Source organism: Alternaria triticimaculans (assembly GCF_023758025.1).
Source record: "Alternaria triticimaculans strain BMP 0046 chromosome Unknown scaffold_21, whole genome shotgun sequence".
NCBI lineage: Eukaryota > Fungi > Ascomycota > Dothideomycetes > Pleosporales > Pleosporaceae > Alternaria > Alternaria triticimaculans.
The window spans coordinates 325,836-352,244 of record NW_026055978.1 but is presented as its reverse complement, the minus strand read 5'-3'; the positions used below and the strand labels follow the sequence as shown (position 1 = coordinate 352,244).

Below are 26,409 nucleotides of genomic sequence, written 5' to 3'. Positions count from 1 at the left end.
CCTGCAGCCGTTTGAAGCAGTACTTATGCCAACGCGCTCGGTATGTATCTCCATCTTGATCGACAGCAGAGAGACAGTTGTTCCAGCTAGACGTCGAGTCTACACGGTACGGCAGTTCTCGCCATGCCCTACAACTTTTACCAAACTTGGGTTATCTATCGTAAATCGCGGCGAAAACAGCCTTGCGCCTGCTTGCTTCTACTACGCCAAGTGCACCAACCTGTCAAACCTACCTAGGTACCGCGATACATGTGCAGACGTTGTGCCCATACCCGTCTTGTAATGTACCGATTTTATGAATGCACCGAGCGTACGAATATACCGAGAATGGAAATAAGCCGCATGTGACGAATTTACCTAAACAGACACGAACTTTAAGGAAAAATGTTTATTCAATAGTACTAGATCAACTCTCCATGCAAACGAAGCGCATGCTGTATGAATTCGAGGATGTTCGACACAATGCCGTGCTGGATTCCTTCGCGTTTCGCATCTTACGGAGAAATTTGAGTCCGCACGTGCCAACAGCCCCACCCGCACCTTCCCGAGGTCCTCTAATCCAAACACACGACAAGTTGTTTCTTCATGAAACACCCAGCCTCATGTGTTTACTATTCACGAAATAGACGTAGTAGTTGTTCCCGCAAACGTGGAATCTGCATTACGCGATAGATGATTGCGAACAATCCTACTTCGGTTCGCAATGTCCGATTTGACCCACCACTTGGTGGCCGCCTCAGGGTCAGCAATCCTATACGCGTATTCCGTACAAATGGTTGTACGATGTTCATGCCTTGGTAGTATAACAGGCGTGATGCGCAGCTGTTTGGTTGACAGAGAAACTGACCATCTACATTCATTTGTTCCGCTCTCTGTTTATTTTTGTATCTCCATTGTCACTCGTTTACACCACCGCCATGGTGAACTTCAATTCTATCATCGCATTTTCTGCTTTCGGTCTGGGTGCGCTGGCACACCCAACCATCAAGCATATCGACCGTCGCTTTTGTTCGCTCGAACAGCGCAACGTCTTCGCCCGCGCGGAAGATTCGACTTCACCCGCGCCAATCCCCAAAGCGACGGCATGGAACCCGCCTTCAGACATGATCACCGGTCTAGACCAGGTATGGAAGCAGACCATGAAGGAGAACCCCCAAGGTCTTCAAGACAAGAACTGGATCATCGATCAGATGATGGCCAACAACGGGAGTATCAACTACTGTGTCCGCTGGAATCACTCGGGCAAAAGCACCGCGAGTGCGCGCGCATCCACCGTTGAAGCTTTGCAGCGCTCGATGCAGAAGTGGTTCGACGTGCTCGTTGGATTCGAAGGATTCCCGCTTACTGAACTCAATGTTGACGTTGTCGGTTACGCTGTCAAGGACAAGAACCTCATCGAAGGTGATGTTACTGGGCTAGACATTTACACCACAACCGATGGTGATGGTGTACCCGAGTGCGATACTCGCTGCTATCGCGCCGCTCATTTGGATGGCGACATGAGCCAATGCCCCGGTGGTGAGGCCAGCCGCTACGACATCAGCCTATGGCTTGACAAAAGTCTTGAAGGCCAAATGGGCGGCTTTGGATACAACTGGGGAGAGGAGATTGGTCCGGACTATTTCTTGGACAACATTGACCAGGAAAACATTCACATCTTGCTCCACGAGATGGGCCACGGCTTCGGTCTTCTAGGTATGCTCTGTGTGTATTTCGTCGTGATTCGTGCTAACTTCGTGTCAGACTTCTACGACTGGGTGCCGCAGGGCCAGACCAACTTCATCATGATGGCCGGTAGCGCCATGGAGATCACCGAGTTCGATGCTTGGATGCTGAGGGATTGGTGGAGGAAGTTGAAGGCCGAGCGCAAGTGGTAGGCTACTACGTTCGTGAGATGTCGGTACCCCGCGCATGGATACATGTTTAAACTTCCGCAGTAGGGTGATGACTGTGAGGTCTGGTGAAATGGTTTTGTTTCGTTCTCCTGTACATATATTATCAGTTTGGTATGCGAATTGAGTTCTGCTGCTAGTTATGGCCGATCTCGAGAAAGTGTCGAACCGGATGGTCAAACTAAATTGATTTTCCCAGCATCCCGGGATTTTTGCGTGAAGGCCTCGCCGTCCATCAATCCGTAAACAAAGCAGTCGCCTATCAAGCGAAAGCTATCACCCACTGGCGTATCGCTAGGGTCTGAAATATCTCTATCACCATCCGCAGTGACTAATCCATCTTTCCGGACGATGAACGGCACATTTCCGCCCTTGAAAACATGCACTCTATCGCCCACGACGGTCGTTCTTGGGCCAATACCCATGTATCCAGATTTGGTAAGGAAAAAACGTCGGGACGCTGTCGCAGTTTTGAGAGCGTGATGTACCCCAGATATGCCTTCATCAAGGTCGCGCTGCGAAAACGAAGCTGTTCGAGAGAACGTGTCTCGTGAGATGCATCGAGACCACATACTCCACGCCCTATAGGACTCGTAATCATCTTTTGTAGCTCGGCGATAAGAGCTCTTCGTCTCGCGAGTATTTGGCGCAGTACCCGTACGTATCAGATCCCCGACCACTGTCCGCCAAAAGACATCCTGGTATAGCTCACCAGTAGGATATGGCTTTGAGTCTTGCAGGAAGGGATTAGTGAGCAGCTTCCAGGACTTTATGACGGCGCATGTATCGCTGATCTGTGTATGTCGGCTAACCTCGCCAATAGTGGACACGTAGTCGATGTACACAGCCTCAAGCTCTAGTGCATTGTTCTCCGGATGATACCGGACCGGGCCTTCACGGTTACCGCTTGCGTTGTACATGTTCAATGAGCCAACTCTTTCTATCTCAACCGGAAGACATGGTAGCGACCAGTCCATTACCCAAGAAGGAAGACCCTCAAGACGTTTGCGATTCAAGACAGCTTCAAGGTCTCCTGCAAGGACTGAGAGCGATCCTGCTCGTCGTAGGTTGCCCCAAGTCGTTCGAGTGAAGATTTTCGTCGCATCGCTATTGTAATCGGGAATCAACGCTGGCAAACTTTGCCAGTCCGTAGTCAATCCGAGGAGGGCAAGAACTTTGTCTCGTTTGTCAGTCGCCTGTAAGGGTCGAAACTTCCAAAGCAGGTCCAGTAAAGTCACGTTTTCGGAGCTACTCTCGTGACAAAGTCTTGTCTCCTCGATTCGAAGCACGAAGTTGCTGAACCGATCCAGTGTGTCTTGCCCATATAGCGTCCCAGCCAGATCTAGGCACAACGCGTGACGCTGCTGGACATAATTAACGGCGGCGCTAGCGAACATTGACCAGGGGGCTGAAAGCATGCCGTAATGTACCGTGGCGTTTCTCGAGAGTACGGTCTCTTGGATGACCCAAATGCGCTGCCACTGCCAGTTCTATTGTCAGTTCAGACCAGATGAAGAGAACGTGGATAATCACCCAAGCCCTATTCATTAATCTTGCGAGGCCGTCCCACACCCTAAGAGACTGTGACCCATGCCAACGACTGTTTGTCGCAATCAGGCCATGTCTCCTAGGATATTCGATGCGTTCCGATATAGTGGCTTTGTTGCGATCCAGCAACTTCAGCAGAGGGTACGAAATGTCTTCGGCGAAGTCCTGGATTAAACAAAACGCACCAAAAATATCCGGCCCTGTGTTCGCCGCGGGTGTGTCTGCAAACGCGACCAACGGTGCTACTTTACACGTGTTCTCAAAATCGAGCATAAACTCATCCCGCAGGTCGCTGTCTCTGGAACCACCTGTCCACGCTATTTCGGAAGCATTGCCCTTCAAAAAGCGGGAGCCAATATCCTCACCGAGCGTTGGTTCGCCAAGCCATATGATCGTCTCGCGACTGTTGCTGTATATATCACCCATCAAGCCAACTTGTTTAGTTCTCTCCGAAGCATCTGCTTGGTTGATACACAGCGCGTCCGCCCAAAGCAGGACCTCATGGTCAGGTTGTCGAAGTTTGCGCAGAGCCGTGGAAAGATTCTCAGAAACAGAAACAAGTTTCCCGTTGCACGTTATCAGAACCTGGCGAGCGACGCCTTCGGAACCCCACGTGTACGAAATTGCGACATAGCGCCCTCGGACATCGTCAATGGAAGAGGCCTGGAGCTCTGCGCGAATGTCATCTTCCCCGGCGCCAGGGTGAAGGTGTAGCACACGGATTGCACGCGTCGCAGCATCAAGAGGGAGGTAGATTTCTTTCTTAGTCTTCCTGGCGCGTCTTCTGAGCTTTGACGCGATGCGCCGGGCCATGGTGGGTGGAGTGTGGACAGCTGTCATTCAGCTGAGAATGCCCTATGCTTACGCTTCGTGATGGCGCGACTCAGCCACTCACAGAGTGGGCGGCCTAACCGCAAGCTGACGGCCAACTCCAAAGTCTCGCGATAGAACAGCTCCTGGGATCATTGCTGATTTGATGCGATCGGCACTATTTGGCATCCGATGAACGACAAGGCGACAAGTTTAGTCTCCAGGGCTTCGTTGGGATGTCAGCCGTGACGTCACATGCGCACGATCCCGACAGCTTCGGCTCTAATCGCCTATGGTGCTCGAAATCGACGCGTCCTTATCGTTTGCCAAGCACCACAACGACGCATCAAACCTTTGTTCAACCACATCCTTCTCAGATTCTCTCGCTGCTTGATGAACATTGAGCGAAGCTATGAGGCTGTCCGACAAGCATGCTGGGCGACTCAGCTAGCGCCCGCAAAAGGAGCGTATGACGAGCGATCGCAGCAGCTAGCTTGTGCCTAGCGGTGTAGAAAAAGGTAAGAGAGACGAACGGGTCGCGTCCCGTGGAAGACTCTAGTGCCAATAATGCTTGATCGGCATGGCTTTGTACCTTGTTTTAGGACACCTTTAAGGCCGGCGTGCCTTAAACACGTCGGATGCTGCTCCGTTATTACGTTCATACTCTTCTCTCGATAGCAGGACATGCTATCGACAAACCTCCGTCGAGCTACCGTTGCGCTTTTAGCTTCAACCCACTTAGTCCTTTGCTCCACCAGCAGCGAACATGAACAATTCAAGGACGTAACATGGGATGACCAGAACTGGGTTATAGCGACACATGCCCTCGATCAAGGCCACTACCAGTCCCGCCTCACGCTTGCAAATGGCTATTTTGGCATCAATGTAGCATCGGCAGGACCTTTTTTCGAAGTGGATGAGCCAGTGGACGGCGACGTTATAAGTGGGTGGCCGCTGTTCAGCAGACGACAAGCTTTCTCGACCATCGCAGGCTTCTGGAATAGCCAGCCACGAACAAACGGAACGAACTACCCTTGGTTGTATCAGTATGGTTGGGAGAGCTTTACTGCTGGCATTCCACATGCCAGTGGTATCGTTGTGGAGGCCAACGGTGAATATCTAAATGCGTCAGTCAACCCCGATCACATATCGGATTTCGTATCGAGTCTAGATGTAAAAGCTGGAATTGCAAGCTGGCGATACAATTGGCGGCTTGGTGGTTCCGGAGATGGGACAGTTGACGTGGACTATCAGATGTTTGTGCACAAGCTTTATGTCAATAAAGCAGCAGTCAGGCTAAGACTGACTGCGACACGCGACCTCAACGTGACGGTGTACGACGTTCTTGACGGTGACTGTGCTGTTCGCTCAGACTTCGTTGAGAAGAAGTTTGAAGAAGACACGCCTACGATCTGGTCCGCTGTCAGCCCGAGAAACATCACCGACGTAAAGGCTTATGTATATTCGACTCTGAGTGGCAGCGATTGGGTCAATCTTACTGCTCGTAGTGAAGTAGCCGGCGGCATCTTCAGTGGCGGCAATGGCTCAACCATTGCGCAGTCTCTCCCGGTCGAACTTGTCGCCTTCCGTCCCACCGAAATCACCAAGTTCATAGGAGTTGCATCGACTGATGCTTTCCCGGATCCGCAGAATGTAGCACGCGACGCCTCACAATCCGGTGCCGAAGAGGGTTACTACAAGCTGTTGCAATCTCATATTGAAGAGTGGGAGTCTATACTAACACCGGACTCGGTTGATGATTACCACCTACCGAACGGATCTCTCCCGGAAGATCCAGACGTACGAACATTGCATATCATGGCACGAACCAACCCATTCTACTTGCTATCGAATATGGTCGGACCCAATGCTGTGGCTGCAGCCAACAACAATACAAAGCTGGACATCTACAGTATTCCCGTCTGTGGGTTGGGCTCAGACTGCTATGGTGGTATGATATTCTGGGATGCAGATGTATGGATGGCCCCAGGAGTCCAAGTATCGCATCCGCAACACGCTCAGAATGTCATCAAGTATCGCGTAGAGCATTTCGATCAAGCGCAACGTAACGTCGAAACTGCGTATCAATCGAGCAAGAACCAGACAGGTAGATTTACGCCTGGAGGAGCTGTATATCCTTGGACAAGCGGGCGTTTTGGCAACTGCACAGGAACCGGCGCATGCTTCGATTACGAGTACCACCTCAACGGCGACATCAGCCTTGCGCTCAACAATCACTTGATCATCACTGGAGATGGAGAATACTTCAACGACACTCTCTTACCCATATCGAATGCGATTGCACATTTCTTTGGCCAGTTGCTAGACTTCAATGAGACATCCGGCGCATATGAGCTCTGGAATGCTACGGATCCGGACGAATACGCCAACCAGGTCAACAACATTGCTTTTACCACTGCACTCATGCAACGCCATTTCCTTGAGACGAACGAGTTTAACAGCTGGTTCGGACGCAGCCCTAATGCTAGCTGGGCAGACAAGGCATCCAATATGCAAATACCAATCAACGAGAATGCTGGCATCATTGTTGAGTATACTGGAATGAATGGATCAGTAGCGGTTAAGCAAGCTGGTAAGTAATCTCCACCTCTTCGACAGTTGAGTCACTAATCATAATTTCTATCCAGACGTTGTTCTGGTCGATGACCTACTGCATTACCCCAACTCATACAGCTTAGCCAATCTGGACTACTACGCGGCAAAGCAGTCCCTCGACGGCCCTGCGATGACATACTCTTCGTTCGCCGTCGTCGCAAACGAAGTCTCGCCATCTGGCTGCTCGAGCTTTACCTACGACGTTTACTCATCCTCGCCATACGTGCGCGCACCATGGTACCAATACTCCGAACAACTCATTGACAACGTCGACGAAAACGGAGGAACACACCCTGCTTTCCCTTTTCTGACCGGCATGGGAGGAACTAACCGCGTGGGCATTTTCGGATATCTTGGTCTTGGTCTCTACTATGATAGGCTGGACATCGATCCCACGCTGCCGCCGCAGATCCCATATCTGAACTACCGTACCTTCTACTGGATGGGACATGGTATCAACGCTACTTCCAACTCAACGCATACGACGTTGGCACGTCTGCCACGAGAGAATTATACTCTACCATCGGCGAATGCGACGTACTTTGACAAACCCATCCCAGTCACGATTGGTACCCGAAGCAACCGCGATAACACAACGTACGGACTTGGCGATGAGCCACTTGTAGTGCGCAACCGACCAATGGGCGAAATACTCACAGTCGGCGGTAACATCCTCCAATGCAAAGCTCTGCTCCCACCATCCCAGGGTAACAAACCTGGCCAGTTTCCTATTGCGGCTATCGACGGTGCCGCAAGTACGAAATGGCAACCCGAACTTGCGAACATCACCAGCTACCTGACCGTAGATCTCGGCGATTCAACGTTCTACCCTATCAACAAGGTCGTAATGGACTGGGGTAACCAGCCACCTTCACACTTCGAAGTCTATTTCTCCAATACCACTCTACCCCCATTCGAAAGCAAACCCGGCTCAGGACTCGATGAAGATGTGAGGAAGGTAACAGCAGGAGAGGTCGAGATAAGCGCACCTTGGGACCCCGTTACGGCGTATGAGATCAAGACGTACATCGGCAATCAGACGAATGTCACTCTTGAGCAGAGTGTTTGGAGCGGACGGTATGCACATTTAGGTATTCGGGGGAACCTTTTCGCGGAGAATGCTACAGCTGGGGGGACGGTTGCGGAGTGGAGTTTGGTTAGGGAGGGGTTCTGAATCATTGAATGTAATGGGTGATGAAGCTGTTGCACATGGAGGAATGACCGCAACTTTGATACTCGTACATTATAGTGATACTCTTGAGATTAGCGGATCTTCAACCTTGTTTAGTAACCACAAAGCTAGTACAATACCCAGCCCCAATCGTCTGGATCTCTCCTGGTATGCTGATTTCGTTCCAAAACCCGCTGACCATATCGTTCTTCATATCAACCCCAACGTTCGACAGATCGCCACAGTTCCCATGTTTACCCCAACCCCATGATATCAATTTGCCTTCTTTCGTCACAGCGAGGATGTGGTCCGACCCAACAGCGATCTTATCCAGAAGCGGCAGATTGGGCGGTAGTAGCTTCCACATATTCTCCTTACCCCACGCCGTAAGCGTTCCGTCGTTGAAGAGTACGAAGATGGCGTGCCAAGTCGCGCCGATGTCTTTCCAGTTCTTAACGTGTTCGGGCATATTCGAGATGATGTTGAACTTGTCTTTGCCGAGGAGATGGTGTTTACCCTCGGCTGGATCGCTGACCATGTATGTGAAGTCTTTCCCACATACGGCCTTTCTAGGCTTGAACGGTATACCCTCGATTTTGGAAGGTTTTGCGACGTTGTCAGTCAGCGGGTTCCCGAGTTGGCCGAGCCGCGCTTTCCCCCAACCATATACTGAGCCATCTTGCATTATGGCAACATAGTGCCAGACTCCCGCGGTGAAATCTACAATGCGGCCTGGAAGTTCAAGCACGCTCAAACCGTCGTCGCGTGAGCCAAGCTCACCCCAGCTGTTGGAACCGTGTATCTTGACCTCGCTGTATGGAAGGTTGGAGGTGAGCTCGACGTAAGCTGAGGACTCGCATGTAGCGGCGGCGAAGCTTTTATTAAGGGCCAATATATGGAATGATTCGATTCGAAGTTGAGAATTCTGATCTCTCAGCTGACCTTTGCGATTGTCACCAATCCCGTAGATCACGCCACGTTTGGTGAGAAACAGCGTGTGATTGTCGCCACTTCTGATGTGTTTTAGCTCATCAAGAGGAAGAAGGCAGATGTCGGTTTTAAAATGAAGGACTCGCGTTGGAGTGTTAACTATCTCCGCTGCTGGTGTTCCTAGTTGGCCTTCTCCATTGCTTCCGAAGGCATACAGCTGAAGAGACGACTTCTCAGGAACTGTTCTTTGGGATCGCAAAAGACTATTTGACATGCTTGAATCTGTGGAATAGACCTTTCTGACAAAGGTGCGATACCACAGCTTTGCAACAATTACTTTCGCAGCTGTCGAATTGTAATCAAGGTGCGACAACCTATTCTTCTACAACGTTGCAGGGCCTTGCCAAAATGGTTGTGCAGGCTTAACCGAGTGCCAGACTGATGACGTTGGAAAAAGGGCAGTAGCGTCGAAGGTAAAGTCACCACCACGAAGATGCTCTGGATCAGGATCTGAAAATGCTCGTGGCGAGGTTGAAGATGCGTGGCTTCTGGAGTCGACGGCGCTAGCCCGCCGCGACGCTAATCGCTTACAGGGATAGCGGGTCCGTGCGCCCACTGAATTTCGACATGCAACATCGTCGGGTAACTTCCACCCATCGACGACAGCCAAACCGACCACGCCCACCCGTACTAACCGCACGCACATTCCACAGTCGCCCAACATGGCCTCCCAGAGCGTGCAATGCTTCGGCAAGAAGAAGACCGCGACTGGTACGCAAAGCCCGCCGCCCGGCATCCCAGAGAAAGAAGAAGAACAAGGCTAACAATACCGCCCACAGCTGTCGCCCACTGCAAGGTACACACGCAATGCCACGATCGAACGCGCAACCGAACAGCATACTTACGATGAAATTCTAGGCCGGAAAGGGTCTCGTCAAGGTTAACGGAAAGCCTCTTTCCCTCGTCCAGCCCGAGATCTTGCGATTCAAGGTCTACGAGCCCATCCTCATCCTCGGTGTTGACAAGTTCGGTACGCACACACGAAACCCCAGGGAGGAATCTGCGAAGGGATCACGGGCAAAATACTAACATCATGGGCAGCTGATGTCGACATCCGCGTCCGCGTCTCCGGTGGTGGACACACCTCGCAAGTCTACGCCATCCGCCAAGCCATCGCCAAATCCATCATCGCCTACTACCAAAAGTACGTCGACGAGCACTCGAAGAACCAGCTCAAGCAGGCCCTGATCCAGTACGACCGCACACTGCTCGTTGCCGACAACAGGCGGTGCGAGCCCAAGAAGTTCGGCGGTCCAGGTGCGCGCGCCAGGTACCAGAAGTCTTACCGTTAAGCGGTATCCACTTTGGGCTTGGAGAGGAGAAAGATGGAGCGGTGTATGGGGGAGCATGGAGCGGTGTTCATCCTGGGCTTTTACATGGGGTCTTCTACTGTCTACTATCTATCTCCTTGAGGACAACGAGGTTACGTGACATGGCGCGCAACGGCTGCCTGGTACGATCCCCCGGCTTGTGACGATACAAAATGAATACATTGGTTGCAAGAACATGGACAACGGCATGTCGAGTGTGGGCGGTCATGAGATTCTCAGTGAAGCAGGATAAATGATTGCCAATCGACTCTTCCCCCGACGAAGTATCTAGACACTGAAGTGATACACGCAGAGCAAGTACACAGCTGTCAAGCCATACTATGAAGAGGGCAATGGACTCAATTAACGGTCTAACATTCACCATCTCCAACACCAACGCTCCCATGCATTAACACATACACACACACGCACACTAACACAAAGCTATCCTGCAGCCAACCACTTCGCCTTCTCGTCCTTCCAGGTACGTCCCTGGAGGTCAAGACTGTTGTTGGTATAGCCATAGATTTTGAGAGGCGAAGGCTTCTAACCATCGCTACCGCTGCTCCTAAACGCCGCACACAGCGCGGCATACTGGTGTGTGAGATCGAGGACGTGCTGGGGTAGCGAGGTACCCTGTATGATGCTGCGGATCTTGACGGCGCCTTCTTCTTCGATGAGTTTGCGGATTGTGTAGAGGAGGGACGGTGAGAACTGGGTGTTTGTTAGTTTCGTCAGACTGTTGAAGGGGTGGAGGTAGACTTACCTCAGAGTACCATCGGTACTGCCAAGTTACCAGTCTGATCAGCGCGGCTGTGACATCCCTGACTTGTTTCCTCTCCTCGCCCAGCTTCAGGACGCCTCTCATGGCTTTCGGTGAGAACTTAATTTGCAGGCAGTTCTCGTATGCTTCCACTGCCTCCTCTGTATGATGCAGTCTCTCGGCGAGTTCACCCAGGATCTCCCACTCCTCACTGCTCTTCTTGTACAGAAGTTGTTGCTGCCTGTACTGCGCCATCTCAGTTCGCCATATCGTGTATACGCGCAGATCCTCGTACAGGACCATGAAGAGGTTGTCGAGCCAGCGTTCGCAGAGGCGCTTGTTCTGGAAGTGTGTGTAGTTTGGTTGCGAGGGGTTGCCGTTGTTCGCGGCGTCGTGTGCGTGAGGGTCTTCGCTGCCGGCTTTCACAACTTCAGAGGCGACAGTGTGCATGGGCTTCTCGAGATCGTTGACTGCTTCGGCGGCCGCAGACGATGATTCGCCGTTCGTGTTGGATATCTCAGCGGAGGAACGTTCCTCGACTTCGCCATGGTCACCATTTGTTTGCTGGGCGTGTGTGTTTGGAGAAGGAGAACGGAGCGCTGTTGTGCTGGCGCTGCGAGAATGCGGTTGCTGTGCGGTCTTTTCATGGCGGTATTCCTCCTCCATGACGAAGACTTGGCTTCGTATCTTGAGTAATTGATCCCAGCCAATCTTCTTTGTAATCTCGGTCAGCAGAATGTAGGCTTTGAGGAAGGTACCCTTGAAACCCGCAGCGTGCAGCTTCCTCAGAGTTGGGTGCACAAGCTCCATATCGTCGATGTTGGAATCTTCAATCTCGTCGCACATGGCTTCTGGCATGACAGGCAGAAAGACTCGCTGTGGCTCGGGCATCCGTGGTGCGTCCTTATCCTGGTAGGTGAACATGGGACATGAGTTGAGAGTCAACAATGCCATGTCCCACTGCTCGAGGCTGACGTATATCTCTGCTAAGCGCGCCCATGTGCCAAACTCACTAGGTGCAGACACAACGCTCCTCTTAGCAATCTCAAGCGCCAGGTCGCCGCGGCCCTTCTTGTTGCAGAACTCGGCTTGGCAGTCGAGCAGAGAGTAATCCATGGGCAATTCTTGGATGGCCTCGTGTAGCAGTTGGACTGCCTGCACCTCCTCATCTGCCTCGATGTATACCCGCGCCAGTAGGGAAGAGATCTCCGGATCGCGAGTCCGCAATTTCTCGAACAGATTGATGCCTGAAGTATATCTACCGGTGGTATGAATGTAGTCGAGAAGACCCGTAGTCAAGTGGTTCGAGACGAGATTGGGGACTTGAATCTCGGGATCAGATCCTAATTGCCAGCCTGAATTGCGTTAGCGGAGATATCATCATGCAAGCGAATGTCATACCGTTGAAGAACAGGCGCTCTGCTGCATCCAGAAACTTGTGCTCGCTCTCGGTACTTGTGATGGGATTGAATCTCCGCACACCAACGATCTTCTTGATCGTGTCGCCGGAGCCATCGTCGGCATAAGAATATGCGCGCAGTACGCTACACAGGTAGGTCTCTAGCCAGAGTTCGTCGGTGGCTACTCGTTTGTCGCCGCGCTCATCGATGCAGTAGCTCTCCACAGTGCCAGGGATGTAGACCTGCACGCGCATGTCCAGCCGTGAGAAGGCATTGTAGCAGCTGCTCGGTCAGCAATTGCCAGCGCCGCAAGGAGACATTCCCCTACCAATACAGCCCAGAGACGACCTTGTTTTGCTTATCGTGCGCAGAGTATGTGAGGGTGTTGATGTAGGCTGCCAAGCTGGCAGACGAGGAAGCGTCTACGCCGGAGACGTGGTGGTAGACGCCAATCTAATCACATGTCAAATTGGGTTCGCGGCCACTGTGCGGTCGAAGGTACTACGGACCTGTTTTGTCGCATTCTTGATGGGCTGCTTTATCAGGTGGACCAGATCTGGCGGGCCCAGCTCTCGTAGGGTCTGCAGAGATTCTGAGCGCGCTTCGATTGCGGAGTGTAGCTCGTCCTCGTAGATTCTAGAGCCGTGTTAGAAGAGATTACAGCAGAAATGCGCCATGATGATGTGTTGTGACTCGAAAATAGCAGCAAGGATGCAGGTGGGCGCATATGTAAAACATGTGTAGATTGAAAGCTAGTAGGTTGCGCGTACTCGGGAACAGCTGGCGATGTGACCATGGCTTCAATTGGCGCCGCAAACGCGGGGGGACGATGGCGGTGAAGAGGATGCTATGGCGGGGGCAGGTTGCTGGCGGAGGGGCTTGGTATGTACTTCACAGCCCGGGCGGATGTTTGTCAGGGTTTCGGTGTCCTTGCTGAGTATGGAGGGCAGGCACGGTAGCTCATCGCGGAGGACCGCAGCTGCCAAGACGGGGCATCCCTGCGCACCATCATTCACTGTCGCGTCGCGTCACACCGAGGCCTCACGACGTGTCATAGGCCACAGCCCAGTCGCATCCCACCTTCTTTGTCCACACCATCGTCGCGCCTTCCATGGTTGCCTGCTGCTCAGGGTCTGTACCACCAATGCTGTGAAACGTCTCTCATTCGCCTGTCGGCCTTTCCCAACTGCCTACAACCACGCACATCTCGCATCATGGTAAGTACAACCCCGGCATTCTCAACCATGCCCGCTCACATATCGCAGTCGAAGGCCTCTACATGGCATCCCTACAATGTCGAGCTCCCCGAGGAGACCGCCGAAGAAGAAGTCGACGATACCCAGGAGATCCAGATCGAAGAGGCGCTGAAACTCTACCAAACCGCACTCAAATACCACTCCGAAGGCCCTCCCTCGTTCGACAAGACCGCCGCAGCTTACAAAGCTCTCTTCGAATCAGAGATTTTCAAATACGCCGAATCCCTCTCGGAATACCAGCGGCATGAGGTCTTTGGCGAAGACCTGGTGTTCGACACCATATTGGAGGACGACTACGATGCAGGCCCCGTCCAGTCCACAGGCGCTGCCGACAGCGCCCCCAACACACTCCAGCAAATACTGCACCTGTCATACAAGAACCATGGCCAGTTTCTGCTCGAGGCGATGCAGCATTGGATCGCTACCAGTGGCGTGTCACCGCAGATGGAGGCATGGAACAACACACGCGGCGCCCTGAACTACTTTGCCGAGGCTTTGGACAAGGAAGACACCGATCTGGATCTCTGGCTGCGTGCGGCATCTGTCGCGGCTATGCTGGGCAGCAAGCGCCTTACTCGCTACTGTCTGGAGGCAGTCTTGGATGGAAACGACGAGCAATGGGAGAGTCTGTTACGGCTTCCTGGGCTGGAGGAGGGTTTTGCCGGACAACAATTGCGCGAGCTCGTAGGACGCCTGGAGGACAATGTCTCACTGAGCCAGGCGCCACTATCCTCGATCAAGCGCAAGAAGCTTTCCGAGACGCTGAAGAGGCGCCTGAATCCATTTCCGTTTGCGCCCCTCCCAGCCGATGTCGCCCTCGCCGAAAATCTACACAACATCAAGGTGGCACCGGAGAGCGTGACCTTGACTCCGACCAAGTGGGACTGGGCAGGAGTGGGAGACATCATAGTGCGGCAGTTCCTCTCGGAGCAACAGGGCATGACGCCCAACGTACCTTCTGGTTCCAACATAGTCTTCAGCATACCACCCGAGAGCGAGACTCCTGAGCGCATCGAGTCTGAACCACCCGCACCAGTACAGGAAGCCTTGATGCCAGCACCTGCGCCCGCTCCGACCCCGTCGCCACAGATCGAAGAACCCAACGCTACAGCGACCGAAGCGGAGAACGTACCAGAGAGGGATGGCGAAGATACCATAATGGAAGAGCAGGAGGTCGACGGTGAAGTCAGGAATGAAGAGACTGCACCTGTTGGCCCTTCCAATGCCGCACCAGTCCCGTCGCGCAAACGATCGACAGATTCTGCTGGTCTACCCGAAACCGCAGAGGGTGGAAGGTCACGCAGTAAACGCATTCGGGGTCGAGAGTCAATACTTGAACCGACAATTGGCAATGCAGCTCAAGAGGCTAGTAAACAGCTCGATACACAACTCGAACAGTACACATACGCAGATTCATGCCTCTATGAAATCCTCAAGGATATGTATGCGAAGCTCGGTGTTGAGGGAATGAAGGACCCGGATGAGCTGCGTAAGCTGGTCATGGCGCTCCCTGACGCGACTGCTACAGATCCCATTGACAAGGCCGCTTGCGATTTCTTCACGGGACTACGGAGCGGGCACGTCAAAACTGCACAAATCCTTCTCAGTTCCGAGTCTTTCGATCTCCTCGGTGCGACTAGGGAACACGGGCTCAATGCGTTTCTGGGATTTTCCAAGTCAAGTTCGAGTCAAGCTTCCAATAAACCTTTGCTGGAAAATCAGGGCTTGAACGCGTTCGCAAGGTCTGTCAACAACGGTTGGCTTTCGATTGAAGAAGTCGCATTTGGCTGGATTGAATCTCTGTTTACTCCAGGTTACTGCTCCACGACAGGAACTCAACCGAGTGATCAGTCAAGCTACCTACAGTTTAGGTGGGCGGAAGATCTCAAGCGAAACGTAGTACAAGTCATTGTTCGTATCGACGAGTTCATATACGAGCGCATGGCCGAACGCGTCGACAGCCTCAATCGGCGGATACTGGATGCTACGCATCGGTCTCAAGCGTATGAGCTCTCTGCCTTCGACAAGGCGCAGATAGAGATAGTGGAGGCACTGTTTGAGCTGCATCTCGATGTCTACTCTCTTATCAAGCATCCGCAAAGTGTAGTAGACGCCAGCACCCAAATCCTCCAGAGTGACCGTCTAGAGAGATGGGCTTTGCTCGCGCGGGAGGCTTTACAACTTCGATCGGACTACAGACCAGGTCAGGGCATTGACGATCTAGGTTTGCGCCATATCTGGGCGACAGTCTTTCAAATGAGTGTCAACGACGAGGTGTTGCCGGAACATGTATTATTTGCCATGGCACAGTTGAAAGATATGTTTGAGCCTTTCGGCGATCACACGATTCAGATACAGAACAACGCCGTCATGCCGGAACTTTCAGTCGCCGCTATTGATCAGGAACTCGTGCGCATTAGTATGAAGGACTTCTTCCTCAAAGTCTTTGACCAAGAGGAACAGGACCCAGTGACGGTCATCGAAAGCCTGGAACCGATACTGGAGCTTGCGAACACAAAGGAGCCTAGTACCTCTCCGAAGCCGGACGGCTTGGAACATGACAGCGTTGATACACACAGCTCACCTACTGTAAGCACTGGCTCAGAACAGCAGCTCGATCGCGCCTCGCCTGTTCTGGAAATGCGGAAGTTCCTCGATTCTGCGAATGTCAATGTCCGACTCTCCCTCTGGAATAGGCTGCGCGTCGCATACGAAGCCATTGATTATCCTTCGAAGGTCTTGTCATGCTTCCTTAGAAGCATTGAGGCCCTTGTGGCAGATCTCAGATCTACAAACTTCCAGGAACTTCCATTACTAGACCGTCAACACAAGCTCCTAACCCGATATCGGGTTATCGACGACATGGTTGTCAAAATAATCCGCATCATCCGAGATGACGAAGCGCCATTTGCGTGCCTCTCATATGAGCATGTGCAATCGTCCATGTCCGCTATCGCAGAACTGCTACATATTATATCAGCCGCAGACATGCTCCGAGATCTGATTCGTGTCAATCACATCACCGTGCCTCGAGTAGAATCTCAGCCAAATGCGGCGTTCGCCAATATGATGTCAAGACTCGACGACATACATCTACGACTCTGGATCCTGCAGTACCATCTGTTCAAAGACGGCATGTCCCAAGATCCAGAGGCTTTCCCTACACCTTCTGACGATTTGTTCGATTTCATCCGTCATGTACATCATGCGACTGGTGTACGTGGCTTCTGTCACCTTTCCAACCGTCAATTCTTAAGGCTTGCAAAGGACGAGCTACTTCGCATGGATGACATCGTTGATGGTCCCAGCCACGCCACCGAGCTCTGCCAGGTACTCCACGATATGTATGGATTGAAGCTTTTCGTCGAGCCTCTGGACTGTCAGAGCTTTCAAACTACTCCAGACGTCCTTGACAAGAAAACTGCCTTCAGCATCTTACCTTTCGCAATGTCGCAAGCTGCTAAGGTCGATCTTAAGGACCTACCGAAGACCGAGCTCAAGGGTACCATCGAGAAGGTGCATGCTGCTCTCGGTCGGCCCAAACAGAACGAGGACATCACCTTTAACCGCAAAGTCATTTCCACTTACTTCAAATCGCCGGTCAATCCAGTGGCACTGTTTGGGTGTCTGAAAGGCGTTGGTTCGCTCGCCACCAAACATATTCCTGCTGACGAAGCTGTGGCTGCATCGAAGGGCTGGTACTATATGATGGGAAACATCGCGCTGAGCAAATTCCGATCGCAGAAACGTATGACCCAGGGACCGACAGAAGACCTCAACTACGCCCAAGCATTCTTTGTGCAGGACCTGGAGCACTCCATTGAACGGTGGGAGACCTGGTATCGGCTTGCCCAAGCCAACGACACGCAGCTTGAAGAGGCTGTATCTTGGAACGCAGACAAGATGAACAGCAATAGTGCCGAGGTGGTTAATTTCCAGCGTGCTGCAATCAATTGCTACATTATGGCTGTAGCCTGCGCTACCCGCGATGCTAACATCACGCCGATCGATCAAACCAAGATTGCACAGATGTACACCGAGTTTGGAAACCGCATGTACGCCTCATCTAGGGAACCATTTGGTATGGAAGCATTCCAGATTCGGGAAAGTGAAAAACGATTCTGCAACCTACAAACGAACGCATCCCTATACAAAGAGGTCGTATTTGCCCCACTGCATGCCTACACTGCTTGGAAATTCGCAAGCACTCTCTACAAGAGAGCCATCAAGGGCAATCCGAATAAGTGGTGGAACCACTTCATGCTTGGAAAGTGTGGTTGGAAGATGTGGGCAGCAAATGATGGTGCGACGCAATATGCCAAGTCAATAGGTGCACCACTACCCCTTCCGCGCGGTCCTTCCTGGGAGTCAGTTGTGGACGCATTCATCAGCGCCATTGAAACACTGCCAGGAAAGAAGGGGCGCAGCGGCGAGCCAGTCCTTGAGCCGCATTACAAGCTCGTTTCCGTCACACACAAACTCTTCCTTCGAGGAGCCATCGACCACGAGAAAGGGGCGGAGATCCTCGCGAACACTTCCTACACGCAGAACGTCAAAGCTCCGGAAAACAACGGTGACTGGCAGCGATACGTACTCGCGGTATTAAAAGCATTGCGAGCGGCCGACAAGTCAAGTTGGCACCATCGCATCATATCCCGTGTGGCCCATACTCTCTATGACAACGGCAGAGATCCAGTATCGGCCAATGAGGCTAAACATGAGCTTACGCAGCAAATGTTTACCAAGACCATGGCTGTACAAGTTTGGAAACCTGAGAATGAGCGACCCGGCCGACATTTTGTCTACACTACACGGTATACCAAGTTCTTTATTGAACTATTGGATCTCACTGGAGACAAGACTAACTTTGAGGCGCTTGCTAAGCGTGTACGACGCAAGCAGACCGACTTCTTCGAGCACCAGAAATTGTGGCAAGACTTATGTCTGCGCTACATCAAGATGCTGCGAAAGATTGGCAACGTACTTGAGGGCCAAGAAGATTCTGCTTTCAAGTCTGTCAACCACGATGAGTTCAACACGCTGGCTCTTCGGTTGGAAGCGTGGTGTCAGAACCCAGAGACTCAACATCCCGTGCTGGATGTTCTCCGTGATGCCATTGAACTCAAGCGTCTGAACAACGGCATGATGAAGCCTCTTCTCATCGACGACCTGATTGGCGACGCATACGCAATGTTGTACACTTCAATTGGGCCTTCGCTACCGCCGTTGCAATCGGAGCAACAACCACAGCAGCCCTTGCAGCCTGCACCGCCTCGACCATCGCCTTTCGGTATAACCGCAACAGCTGCAGGTGCTGTACCTATCTCCTCGTTGATGCAGGTTCAGGTTGATGGACCTGCTGACGGAAGTTCCGGTACGCCATTTAACATGTATCATCCCAACCAGCTTCAGCCGCAGCACCCGCCGTCAATGCCGCAAATGCCCTCGCAGCCTGAGCAACCCGCGAAACCAAGAGCCAAGGCAGTGGGTCGTAGGGAGATCGCACGTCGAGCCGAAGCATGTGTACAAAAGATCGCAGGTACAGCTACGCAGCCAACATCGATGCCAATCCGATCGCCTCCACCCAGCGAAGCAGCGCTTCCCTCCATCGTCGGACAAGCCGCCTCACCCGAAGCCGTCGCACAACCAGCCCCCGGACCGGGCACATCCACTGAACATCTACACCCTTCCTTCGACAAAAGCGGCACAGCAACCGCATCTGCCAGCATAAACAACGACGAGCCCGAACGCAGCGCACCCGCTTCCATCCATGACGACGCGGACGACGAGAGCGAGCTTAGTGAGCTAGACGAAGAAGAGGTGGAAGAGATTCATCAGGAAGTCCAGAACGATAATCTGCGTAGATCGGTATCTATTGCAGGAAAGCCTCTCTTTCCTAATCTGGCGGCTAACCGAGTTAGTCCCGAAGGAAAAAGGAATGAGACGGCTGCTGGAGATGATGCGGCGGATGATGATGGCGATGTTATTCACGTTATGTCGAGGAAGGAGGATGGCGATGTTATACATGTCGGTGCGGGGAAGAAGGATGAGGACGCGATGGATGTTGATGGTGAGAAGAAGTAGGGGTTCACAGTTTTGGGTCAACGGCGCATGAGAGGATGGTTTTGCTGGATTGTGTACTACTACTATAGAATAAGTGTGTCTCACGGCGTTGCTATGAGGTATCGTCGATGAAGGAGTCGGAGTATGTTTGTTTCTAGATACCCATTATATAGGGCTGTATATATATCACACTTATTACATATTCTGCACTTTCGCTGGATCCCCGCAAGGACCACATGGATGATGAAAGGGTCCGAAGGAAAAAAGTTAGGAATTTGGAGCGAAGATCACATACCCAAGGTCTAGTATACCCAATACTGAGATTAGTTTGGGCTAGAATGAAGGCAAGAGTTGTGGTAGCTACTTTCTCGAAACCGCATCATTTCTGTAACTGTCCGCATCTCCACCTGGGTTTCCCTTTGGACCTGGTATCACTTGTACATTTCTTTGCCTTTTGCGATCGCACACTTCGGTTTGGACAGCAAACGTGAGCAAGCTACCGCTGTATTTATTGGAGTCCTTTTCTCTGTTCTGCGAGCGTTACTGCTCACCAAGGCACACATACTCACGCGCCAAGTCCAAAGAAAAACACAAAATGTCTCTATCCGGCGCTCCTGATAACAAAGCAGGTGATTCTTTCGAGAACCCACTGCTTGACATCGCGGCTCAACGCGACCTGATCTCCGAGAGATACTATGCTCTGAATTGGGCCCACAATGCCATCATACAGACTACTCAAGCGTGTGTGGCCTCGTACATTGAGAAAGGCTTTGCCATCCTCAACAGCAACGGACTCCGCGTGTTCTTGAAAGACGGTCGCTTCGTCACTCAGACGCTTCACGTGTATTCCAGGGATCCAGCTGAAAATACTCTGTCTCGGCTGAACGACCCGGTGTGGGAGTTTATCAGTGTGAGGACCGCTTTGGCGGAGGCGGCCTCTAATGATACGATCTACTATGGTAAGACTGTGAAATTGATGAGCGTCTTGCAGACTTGCTAATCACGCAGCGAAGATGTTGACATCAAGTACTTTAAGAAACGGCTTCCCGATCTCCCAGATTTGACTGCAGGGAACATCTTTGGTAAGTTACTTTCCCTACCACATTGCATGTACACACTGATAGTTCGCGAATAGATGCGAATTTCTTTACGAATGACGGTATATTTGGTACCGGTGCTACTCCTACGTCTGAGCCTGCCGTCGCTACTTCCTAGACTGGATTTGTTGATCGGTGTGGGGTTTGATGGACTGTAGTCTTGATGCATCTTCGATCACGGCTGGAGCATTGGAGTGAGAAGATGTTCCTCTTAGGTACCAATGACATATGGCTACACACAACACGTGAAAAGGAACGTTTAACTCCAGGATGAGTGACCGAGTATATGCGTGTTTGCTGGGTACAATTAGTGAATGGCCTGAAATCGAGGGAAGGCACGTACGCTGAAGTTGACGTACACGATACATGGTGACATCACGCTCCTGCTTTTCGCCGCGTCCTTCGCCTTCCACCCGGGTATCGCGCGTTCCTCGATCAGCCGTAGCCTCTTGCAGTTTGCGATAGCGATTGCCCAATTCGGAAGCACCTCGTGTTGATTTGTCCATCACTCAGCAAACTCAAGGCTTGCGTCCACAGCACACGACTACGAGTAGCAAGCTCGAGACCCCCTTTCAGACATATAACCCCGCCTTACCCGCGCTGTCTCTATCAAATATCAAGGCTGCAGTGGCCCCTGACCACCTCATCGACAATGCGCTCCTTCACTACGGCGAATGCGCTCTCACTTTCGCGGTGAGAGGCGACGATGGGAGGTCACCTGGACTTTGAGTAAAGGTCAAGGTGCCCGCTGAGGAGAACCGCCTTCGTTGCATAAGTAGGTGGCTTCGAGCGGGTTTATGGTTCCTTCTTTCTATACACCACTGCTACAAGGAGAGATATCAGTCTTATACACTTCAGTTCTTGGTAAGTTCTCTTGAAGATACAGGCCTAGATTTGCTTTACTTACTGTGTTGCAGAATCTATATACCTTACTATCCAACTCATCAATCCTCCAACCCAAGACAAGATGTCTGCTGCTGCCGGATCATCTCCTCCACCTCCGCCTCCTGGCAGCAACTCCAACGACAAGGGCACTGGCCACGGATCTTCTTCCTACCCCAACCTCAAGATCCCTCTCTCAGGAGACGGGAGTACTCCCCAGAAGGCTGCTTGGGCAGGTATCATGTTCCAACCACCTGGTATCACCAAGAACTACGTCGTCGACGGCGTTGGCCTCTTCCCTCGATACCGTCGTACCCGCGTCGAGGAAGCGCGTGAATATGCTCGACTGTCGTATACAATCCTCGATGGGGAGACCTACGAGGTTATCCCCCAGTCTCAAATTCCCCCGGGTCCCATTGGCAACCCCTCTATGCCCCCTGCTGCGGGTATCGTAGCTCAGATGCAAGAGATTGTCGCGCACGAGAACGCACTTGCGACGGGTTCGGGGGCAGCAACGGATGCTTACAACGCGCTCCAGGCTCACCGTGAGTCTCATCTATTCTCCTCGCACGATCATGGCTGACACTGTGTAGACGGAGACGCCTTTGTAGACGACAACGTCAACACTGGCAATTCATCGGAAGACGCTGCTGGTAAGTCGGTTCAGTGATATACCAGACGAGGACGTACTAATCGCTTGTCAGAATCCTCTTCAGATACATCTGGCGACCGCTCGGCTGGTGCCTCTTCTACAGACTGAGACCTGGCTGTCGGATTTGTGATTTCACTTCGGAGCGACTTTGCGCGCGCTGGGTGAATCCGACTGGAAAGAGTGGGCAAGTAGATGCAACGGAGTTTATCTTGTTAGTCACGGCGTTAGTAGATACCCCTTGGATAGAAGAGAATAACATATGAGATATGAAGTCGAACTCCGTCTTCACACTGCATTTGAATGAGACTACCGCTCGCGGAAAGACTACATGATACCTCCGGGTTTCCTCTCATCAAATCTGACCAACATGTGGCGCGCTACCAAGAGAAGATAGACGATGTGTTATGTATCGTCACTCCATTGTGTTAACCCACCAGCGCTTCGACATGTCATATACACCTACTGCGATACCTTACTGCCCGCTCTGCTTTATTGTTGGCGTTCTCGCTTTCCGCAGATCTTGGCCGGTTGCTACTCTCATACACATGCATCGATTTCGTTAAATCACGCATGTGTTTTCGTAGTTGTACAGACTTGTAGAAACTTATGTAGTGGCTGGAGATATCTTGTAAGCGTGCATCGGCGTCTCTGACATTTACCTTCTTATTATTACGAAAAGACAACGATATTTGAAAGAGGAGCCGCGCGCATCTTTATCGTAGCACTTGCGTAGCAAATTCTCTTGAGTACACCCGTACACAAGGGCAAAAACATATTGCTTACTCTGCACCTCGGCAGCTGTGTTTGTTACTCACACATGGTCAAAAAAGAGTGTGCGTATCCCAGCTTCACATAGCCATGGTGAGAGCAAGGGCAAAAAAAGATTGTCGCAACTAATTGGCGGTACTGGGAACTATAGACATGTTAGAAATGTCTCAGGACCACCAATGAGGGATTGAACGTACTCGAACCCAGGCTGGCGCGGATCTGGATCGGGACACTAGGTGTCCGCCAGCCACAACGCGACGTCATACCACTAGACCATACCACGATAGGGTTGTTAGTACGGTGATTGGGAGAGTGGCTTGGAAAGCTGCTTACCCGAAGTGATTCGTTTTGATGGAGAAGTGTACAAAAGATACAAATATAAAGGCAGCAAATGGATGGGTCTAGCCACCATCTCTCTCGCAGGCAAGTCTCCTATGGGCGTGTGATTCAGAGTTCTGACAGCAAAATCTGGATGCGATGGCGGGGTCAAAAGGTCTGTGCTCTTCGCTAATGGTGGGGCTGGATTTCCTGGTCGCGTCCGAGTTGCTCTTTCTTCACCCAGTCAGTCACAACAGCAACACACCTAAGTGCTCGAATGTCCATAGGTATGTGATTTGAAGTGCTCTACAGGCCCAGCTACGCGTTAAAAGAACGCGATCCTCCAGCTTCAGCGTGAGTTCATCGATATCTAAGATGGCTGGAGCTCTACATGACGAAGGCCGCTTGGAGCTAGTGCTGCATTTGGCGATTTTACCTGCATCTTCGACGAGGGTGGACACCACTAACGCTCGCATCAGAGCACTCATCACCTCGGCAGTCGCGAGGCAAGCCGCGCAAATCCTATCGCGTCGAGGACGAATACTCGTTTCTCGATGAAGACGAGGATGGCATTGCGCCCTCCGGCAAACAGACACCATCCCTCCAAAACGGCGATGATGACGACGGTGATGACTTCATGCCGGATGCCCAGGAGGAGGAGATGGAATATGAAGAAGAAGACGAAGTGGTAGAGGAGGAAGATGACTCTGCGGAAGAGCAGGCCAATTCCGACGAAAGTCCTGCACCAACTCCAAAACGCAATGCACGCGATGCACGAAATGCGCGAGTACCTCAAGCCGTGCCTACTACCCCAGACGTTATTCCGAAACGACGGTACAATGATCCCCGCTACAAGGACATGGCAGACAACATACCGTCACCAGTTATATTCAAGAAAGGAGGTGGCATCAAAGTACGGGTTGTCGATACGGACACCCAATTGCGAACGCGAGGTATCCCCGATTTCGACAAGATCGGTGGTCATGAGCCGCGGCTGAAGAACCTGTTTGGTCCGGATGTACACCATCTGAGACCAGTACTCGAATCGAGGGACTACTGGTTTCCACAAGAAACTTTCCCTATCCGGAGTTATAAGAAGAATAAACCTGATGATGCTGAGGTGGGTAGTTTGAGAAGGAGCTTCTTCGAAGCCGATGGCGCAAGGGAAAAAGAGAATGAAGTCTTGAGGACGTGGTATGCCAATATCGGAAGCCATGCTTTTGCAAAAGCGCAGACAACGAATAAATTGACGGCGGACGAGGCGAAACAGTACATGACAACCCCAGGATCGGATACCATGAACGTACTGGCTGGTCCGGTGAACACGCCCCAAGTCAACACACTGGCAAAAGGCTCATACATGAGCATCGCAAAACCCTTCCCGGGCGATCAAGAGCGACGCGGTTGGTTGTTCAATTTTGGCTCTTGGGTACAAGACGCTCAATGGGCGACGAACGAGGAATCCAGCACCCAATATCTTGCTGTTGCCATCGAGCAGAGACCTACCAGCGGCGACCAACCCAAGCCACTGGAGCAGCCAAAAGCACCCGCATTCAATCCTACTGAGCCATTCCCTGCGTCTATTCAGATATGGTCGTTCGAAGCTGATGATGCAGGCGATTTAGATGCATCGAAAGAGCCGCAACTAGAGCTAGTCATCTGCACAGACTGGGGTGCGCCAAGACATCTCAGATGGTGCCCGGTAGCTGCTACAGACACGACTGAAGAGACGGACGACCCAAGTAGCAGGCATATAGGTATGCTTGCAGGTATCTGGTCCGATGGACGAGTGCGTGTCTTGGATATCTCCGCACCCCCCAAAGCCGACACTCACACTCCTACGTATCTTCGTGTTTCGCGTGCTGCATTTGAAGTTTCGTTTCCTCAAACAGTACCTTCGTGCTTACACTGGCTGTCGGGACATACACTCGCGGTTGCGACCGCAGCAGGCACTGTAGGAATTTGGTCTCTGAGTCGCCCAGGCACACTGAGAACACCCGATGCCACACATCACAACCCCAGACCCTGGTTCTACCAGCAATTAGCAGACACGTATATCCTCACAGTCTCCTCTGGGTGGCCGTCCAATCCGCAGTTCTTGTCCATCAGCACCGCAGACGGTTTTGCGCGTCTCTTCGACCTGCGAAGCCCAAACGCCGACACGACTGCTTCGATACGAGGTCGCACACTTTGCTTAACGCAGGCATGGCACGAGCATACACAGTCCTTCGTCATGCCTGATGAACACTACATCCTGCGACACACGCCAATCCGTCGCTACTACCACAACTTATACAGCATGCGATTAGAAAACAGCATCACACGTGTCGCGACAAGCCCTGTACACCCCGGCGTTCTCATCGGTGGAGTCGACGGAGACATCCAAGCCAGCAACCCGATCATGCGTATCACAAACTACAAGATCATGCCATGGCAACAGAAATGGTTTGTCCACGAGTGGAGAAGACCGATGGAGCGACTGCTAGTCAAGTCTACGACTGGTGGAGACGTCACCATGACCGAAGGCGAACCAGCTGAACCGCCCAACCACGACAACGAACGCGAATTGCAAGTTGGTGAGCCCGCTGATGGAACAAAGAAAGTGCCGCGAGAAGTACTCTCGCAACCTCTGGTCCGCATCACCGAAGGCTACAAGGCTGGTCAAACAGGTATTGCGCACAGCACATCTGCGAATGCGACTAAGAGGGGTAACCCAGAGGTGGGAAGGTCGATTAGTATCTTCGAAGAGCTGACTGCCATTACGGCGCTGGCTTGGAATCCGAATCTGAAGTTTGGGACGTGGGCTGTTGCGGGTATGGCGTCGGGGTTGTTACGCGTCGAGGACGTTGGTATCTAAGAGGGACAATCGAAGA

The 26,409-nt window shown here is 52.1% G+C and overlaps 9 protein-coding genes across 9 annotated transcripts; 7 read left to right on the top strand and 2 right to left on the bottom strand.

The window, feature by feature from the left end:
- Positions 1 to 917: 917 nt before the first annotated feature.
- J4E78_009605 (uncharacterized protein) lies at positions 918 to 1,877 on the top strand (the record flags this gene model as incomplete). Its single annotated transcript, XM_049370194.1, has 2 exons — positions 918 to 1,695; positions 1,744 to 1,877. The coding sequence occupies 2 exons, from the start codon at positions 918 to 920 to the stop codon at positions 1,875 to 1,877; spliced, it is 912 nt and encodes a 303-aa protein (XP_049218194.1).
- Positions 1,878 to 4,934: 3,057 nt separating this feature from the next.
- J4E78_009604 (uncharacterized protein) lies at positions 4,935 to 8,040 on the top strand (the record flags this gene model as incomplete). The annotated part of the gene is made up of 2 exons (XM_049370193.1): positions 4,935 to 6,843; positions 6,899 to 8,040. 2 exons carry the CDS (start codon positions 4,935 to 4,937, stop codon positions 8,038 to 8,040), a joined length of 3,051 nt encoding a protein of 1,016 aa, XP_049218193.1.
- Positions 8,041 to 8,140: 100 nt separating this feature from the next.
- On the bottom strand, positions 8,141 to 8,722 carry J4E78_009603 (uncharacterized protein; the record flags this gene model as incomplete). Its single annotated transcript, XM_049370192.1, has 1 exon — positions 8,141 to 8,722. The coding sequence occupies one exon, from the start codon at positions 8,720 to 8,722 to the stop codon at positions 8,141 to 8,143; it is 582 nt and encodes a 193-aa protein (XP_049218192.1).
- Positions 8,723 to 9,689: 967 nt separating this feature from the next.
- On the top strand, positions 9,690 to 10,319 carry J4E78_009602 (uncharacterized protein; the record flags this gene model as incomplete). Its single annotated transcript, XM_049370191.1, has 4 exons — positions 9,690 to 9,738; positions 9,807 to 9,823; positions 9,886 to 9,997; positions 10,069 to 10,319. 4 exons carry the CDS (start codon positions 9,690 to 9,692, stop codon positions 10,317 to 10,319), a joined length of 429 nt encoding a protein of 142 aa, XP_049218191.1.
- Positions 10,320 to 10,883: 564 nt separating this feature from the next.
- J4E78_009601 (uncharacterized protein) lies at positions 10,884 to 13,296 on the bottom strand (the record flags this gene model as incomplete). Its single annotated transcript, XM_049370190.1, has 6 exons — positions 10,884 to 11,051; positions 11,104 to 12,455; positions 12,502 to 12,782; positions 12,829 to 12,953; positions 13,010 to 13,136; positions 13,271 to 13,296. The coding sequence occupies 6 exons, from the start codon at positions 13,294 to 13,296 to the stop codon at positions 10,884 to 10,886; spliced, it is 2,079 nt and encodes a 692-aa protein (XP_049218190.1).
- A 448-nt stretch (positions 13,297 to 13,744) lies between these two features.
- On the top strand, positions 13,745 to 19,840 carry J4E78_009600 (uncharacterized protein; the record flags this gene model as incomplete). Its single annotated transcript, XM_049370189.1, has 1 exon — positions 13,745 to 19,840. One exon carries the CDS (start codon positions 13,745 to 13,747, stop codon positions 19,838 to 19,840), a length of 6,096 nt encoding a protein of 2,031 aa, XP_049218189.1.
- Positions 19,841 to 20,414: 574 nt separating this feature from the next.
- On the top strand, positions 20,415 to 21,034 carry J4E78_009599 (uncharacterized protein; the record flags this gene model as incomplete). The annotated part of the gene is made up of 3 exons (XM_049370188.1): positions 20,415 to 20,778; positions 20,833 to 20,901; positions 20,955 to 21,034. The coding sequence occupies 3 exons, from the start codon at positions 20,415 to 20,417 to the stop codon at positions 21,032 to 21,034; spliced, it is 513 nt and encodes a 170-aa protein (XP_049218188.1).
- A 588-nt stretch (positions 21,035 to 21,622) lies between these two features.
- Positions 21,623 to 22,558, top strand: J4E78_009598 (uncharacterized protein; the record flags this gene model as incomplete). Its single annotated transcript, XM_049370187.1, has 4 exons — positions 21,623 to 21,629; positions 21,834 to 22,343; positions 22,392 to 22,451; positions 22,503 to 22,558. The coding sequence occupies 4 exons, from the start codon at positions 21,623 to 21,625 to the stop codon at positions 22,556 to 22,558; spliced, it is 633 nt and encodes a 210-aa protein (XP_049218187.1).
- Positions 22,559 to 23,652: 1,094 nt separating this feature from the next.
- Positions 23,653 to 26,393, top strand: J4E78_009597 (uncharacterized protein; the record flags this gene model as incomplete). The annotated part of the gene is made up of 2 exons (XM_049370186.1): positions 23,653 to 23,658; positions 24,036 to 26,393. 2 exons carry the CDS (start codon positions 23,653 to 23,655, stop codon positions 26,391 to 26,393), a joined length of 2,364 nt encoding a protein of 787 aa, XP_049218186.1.
- Positions 26,394 to 26,409: the final 16 nt, after the last annotated feature.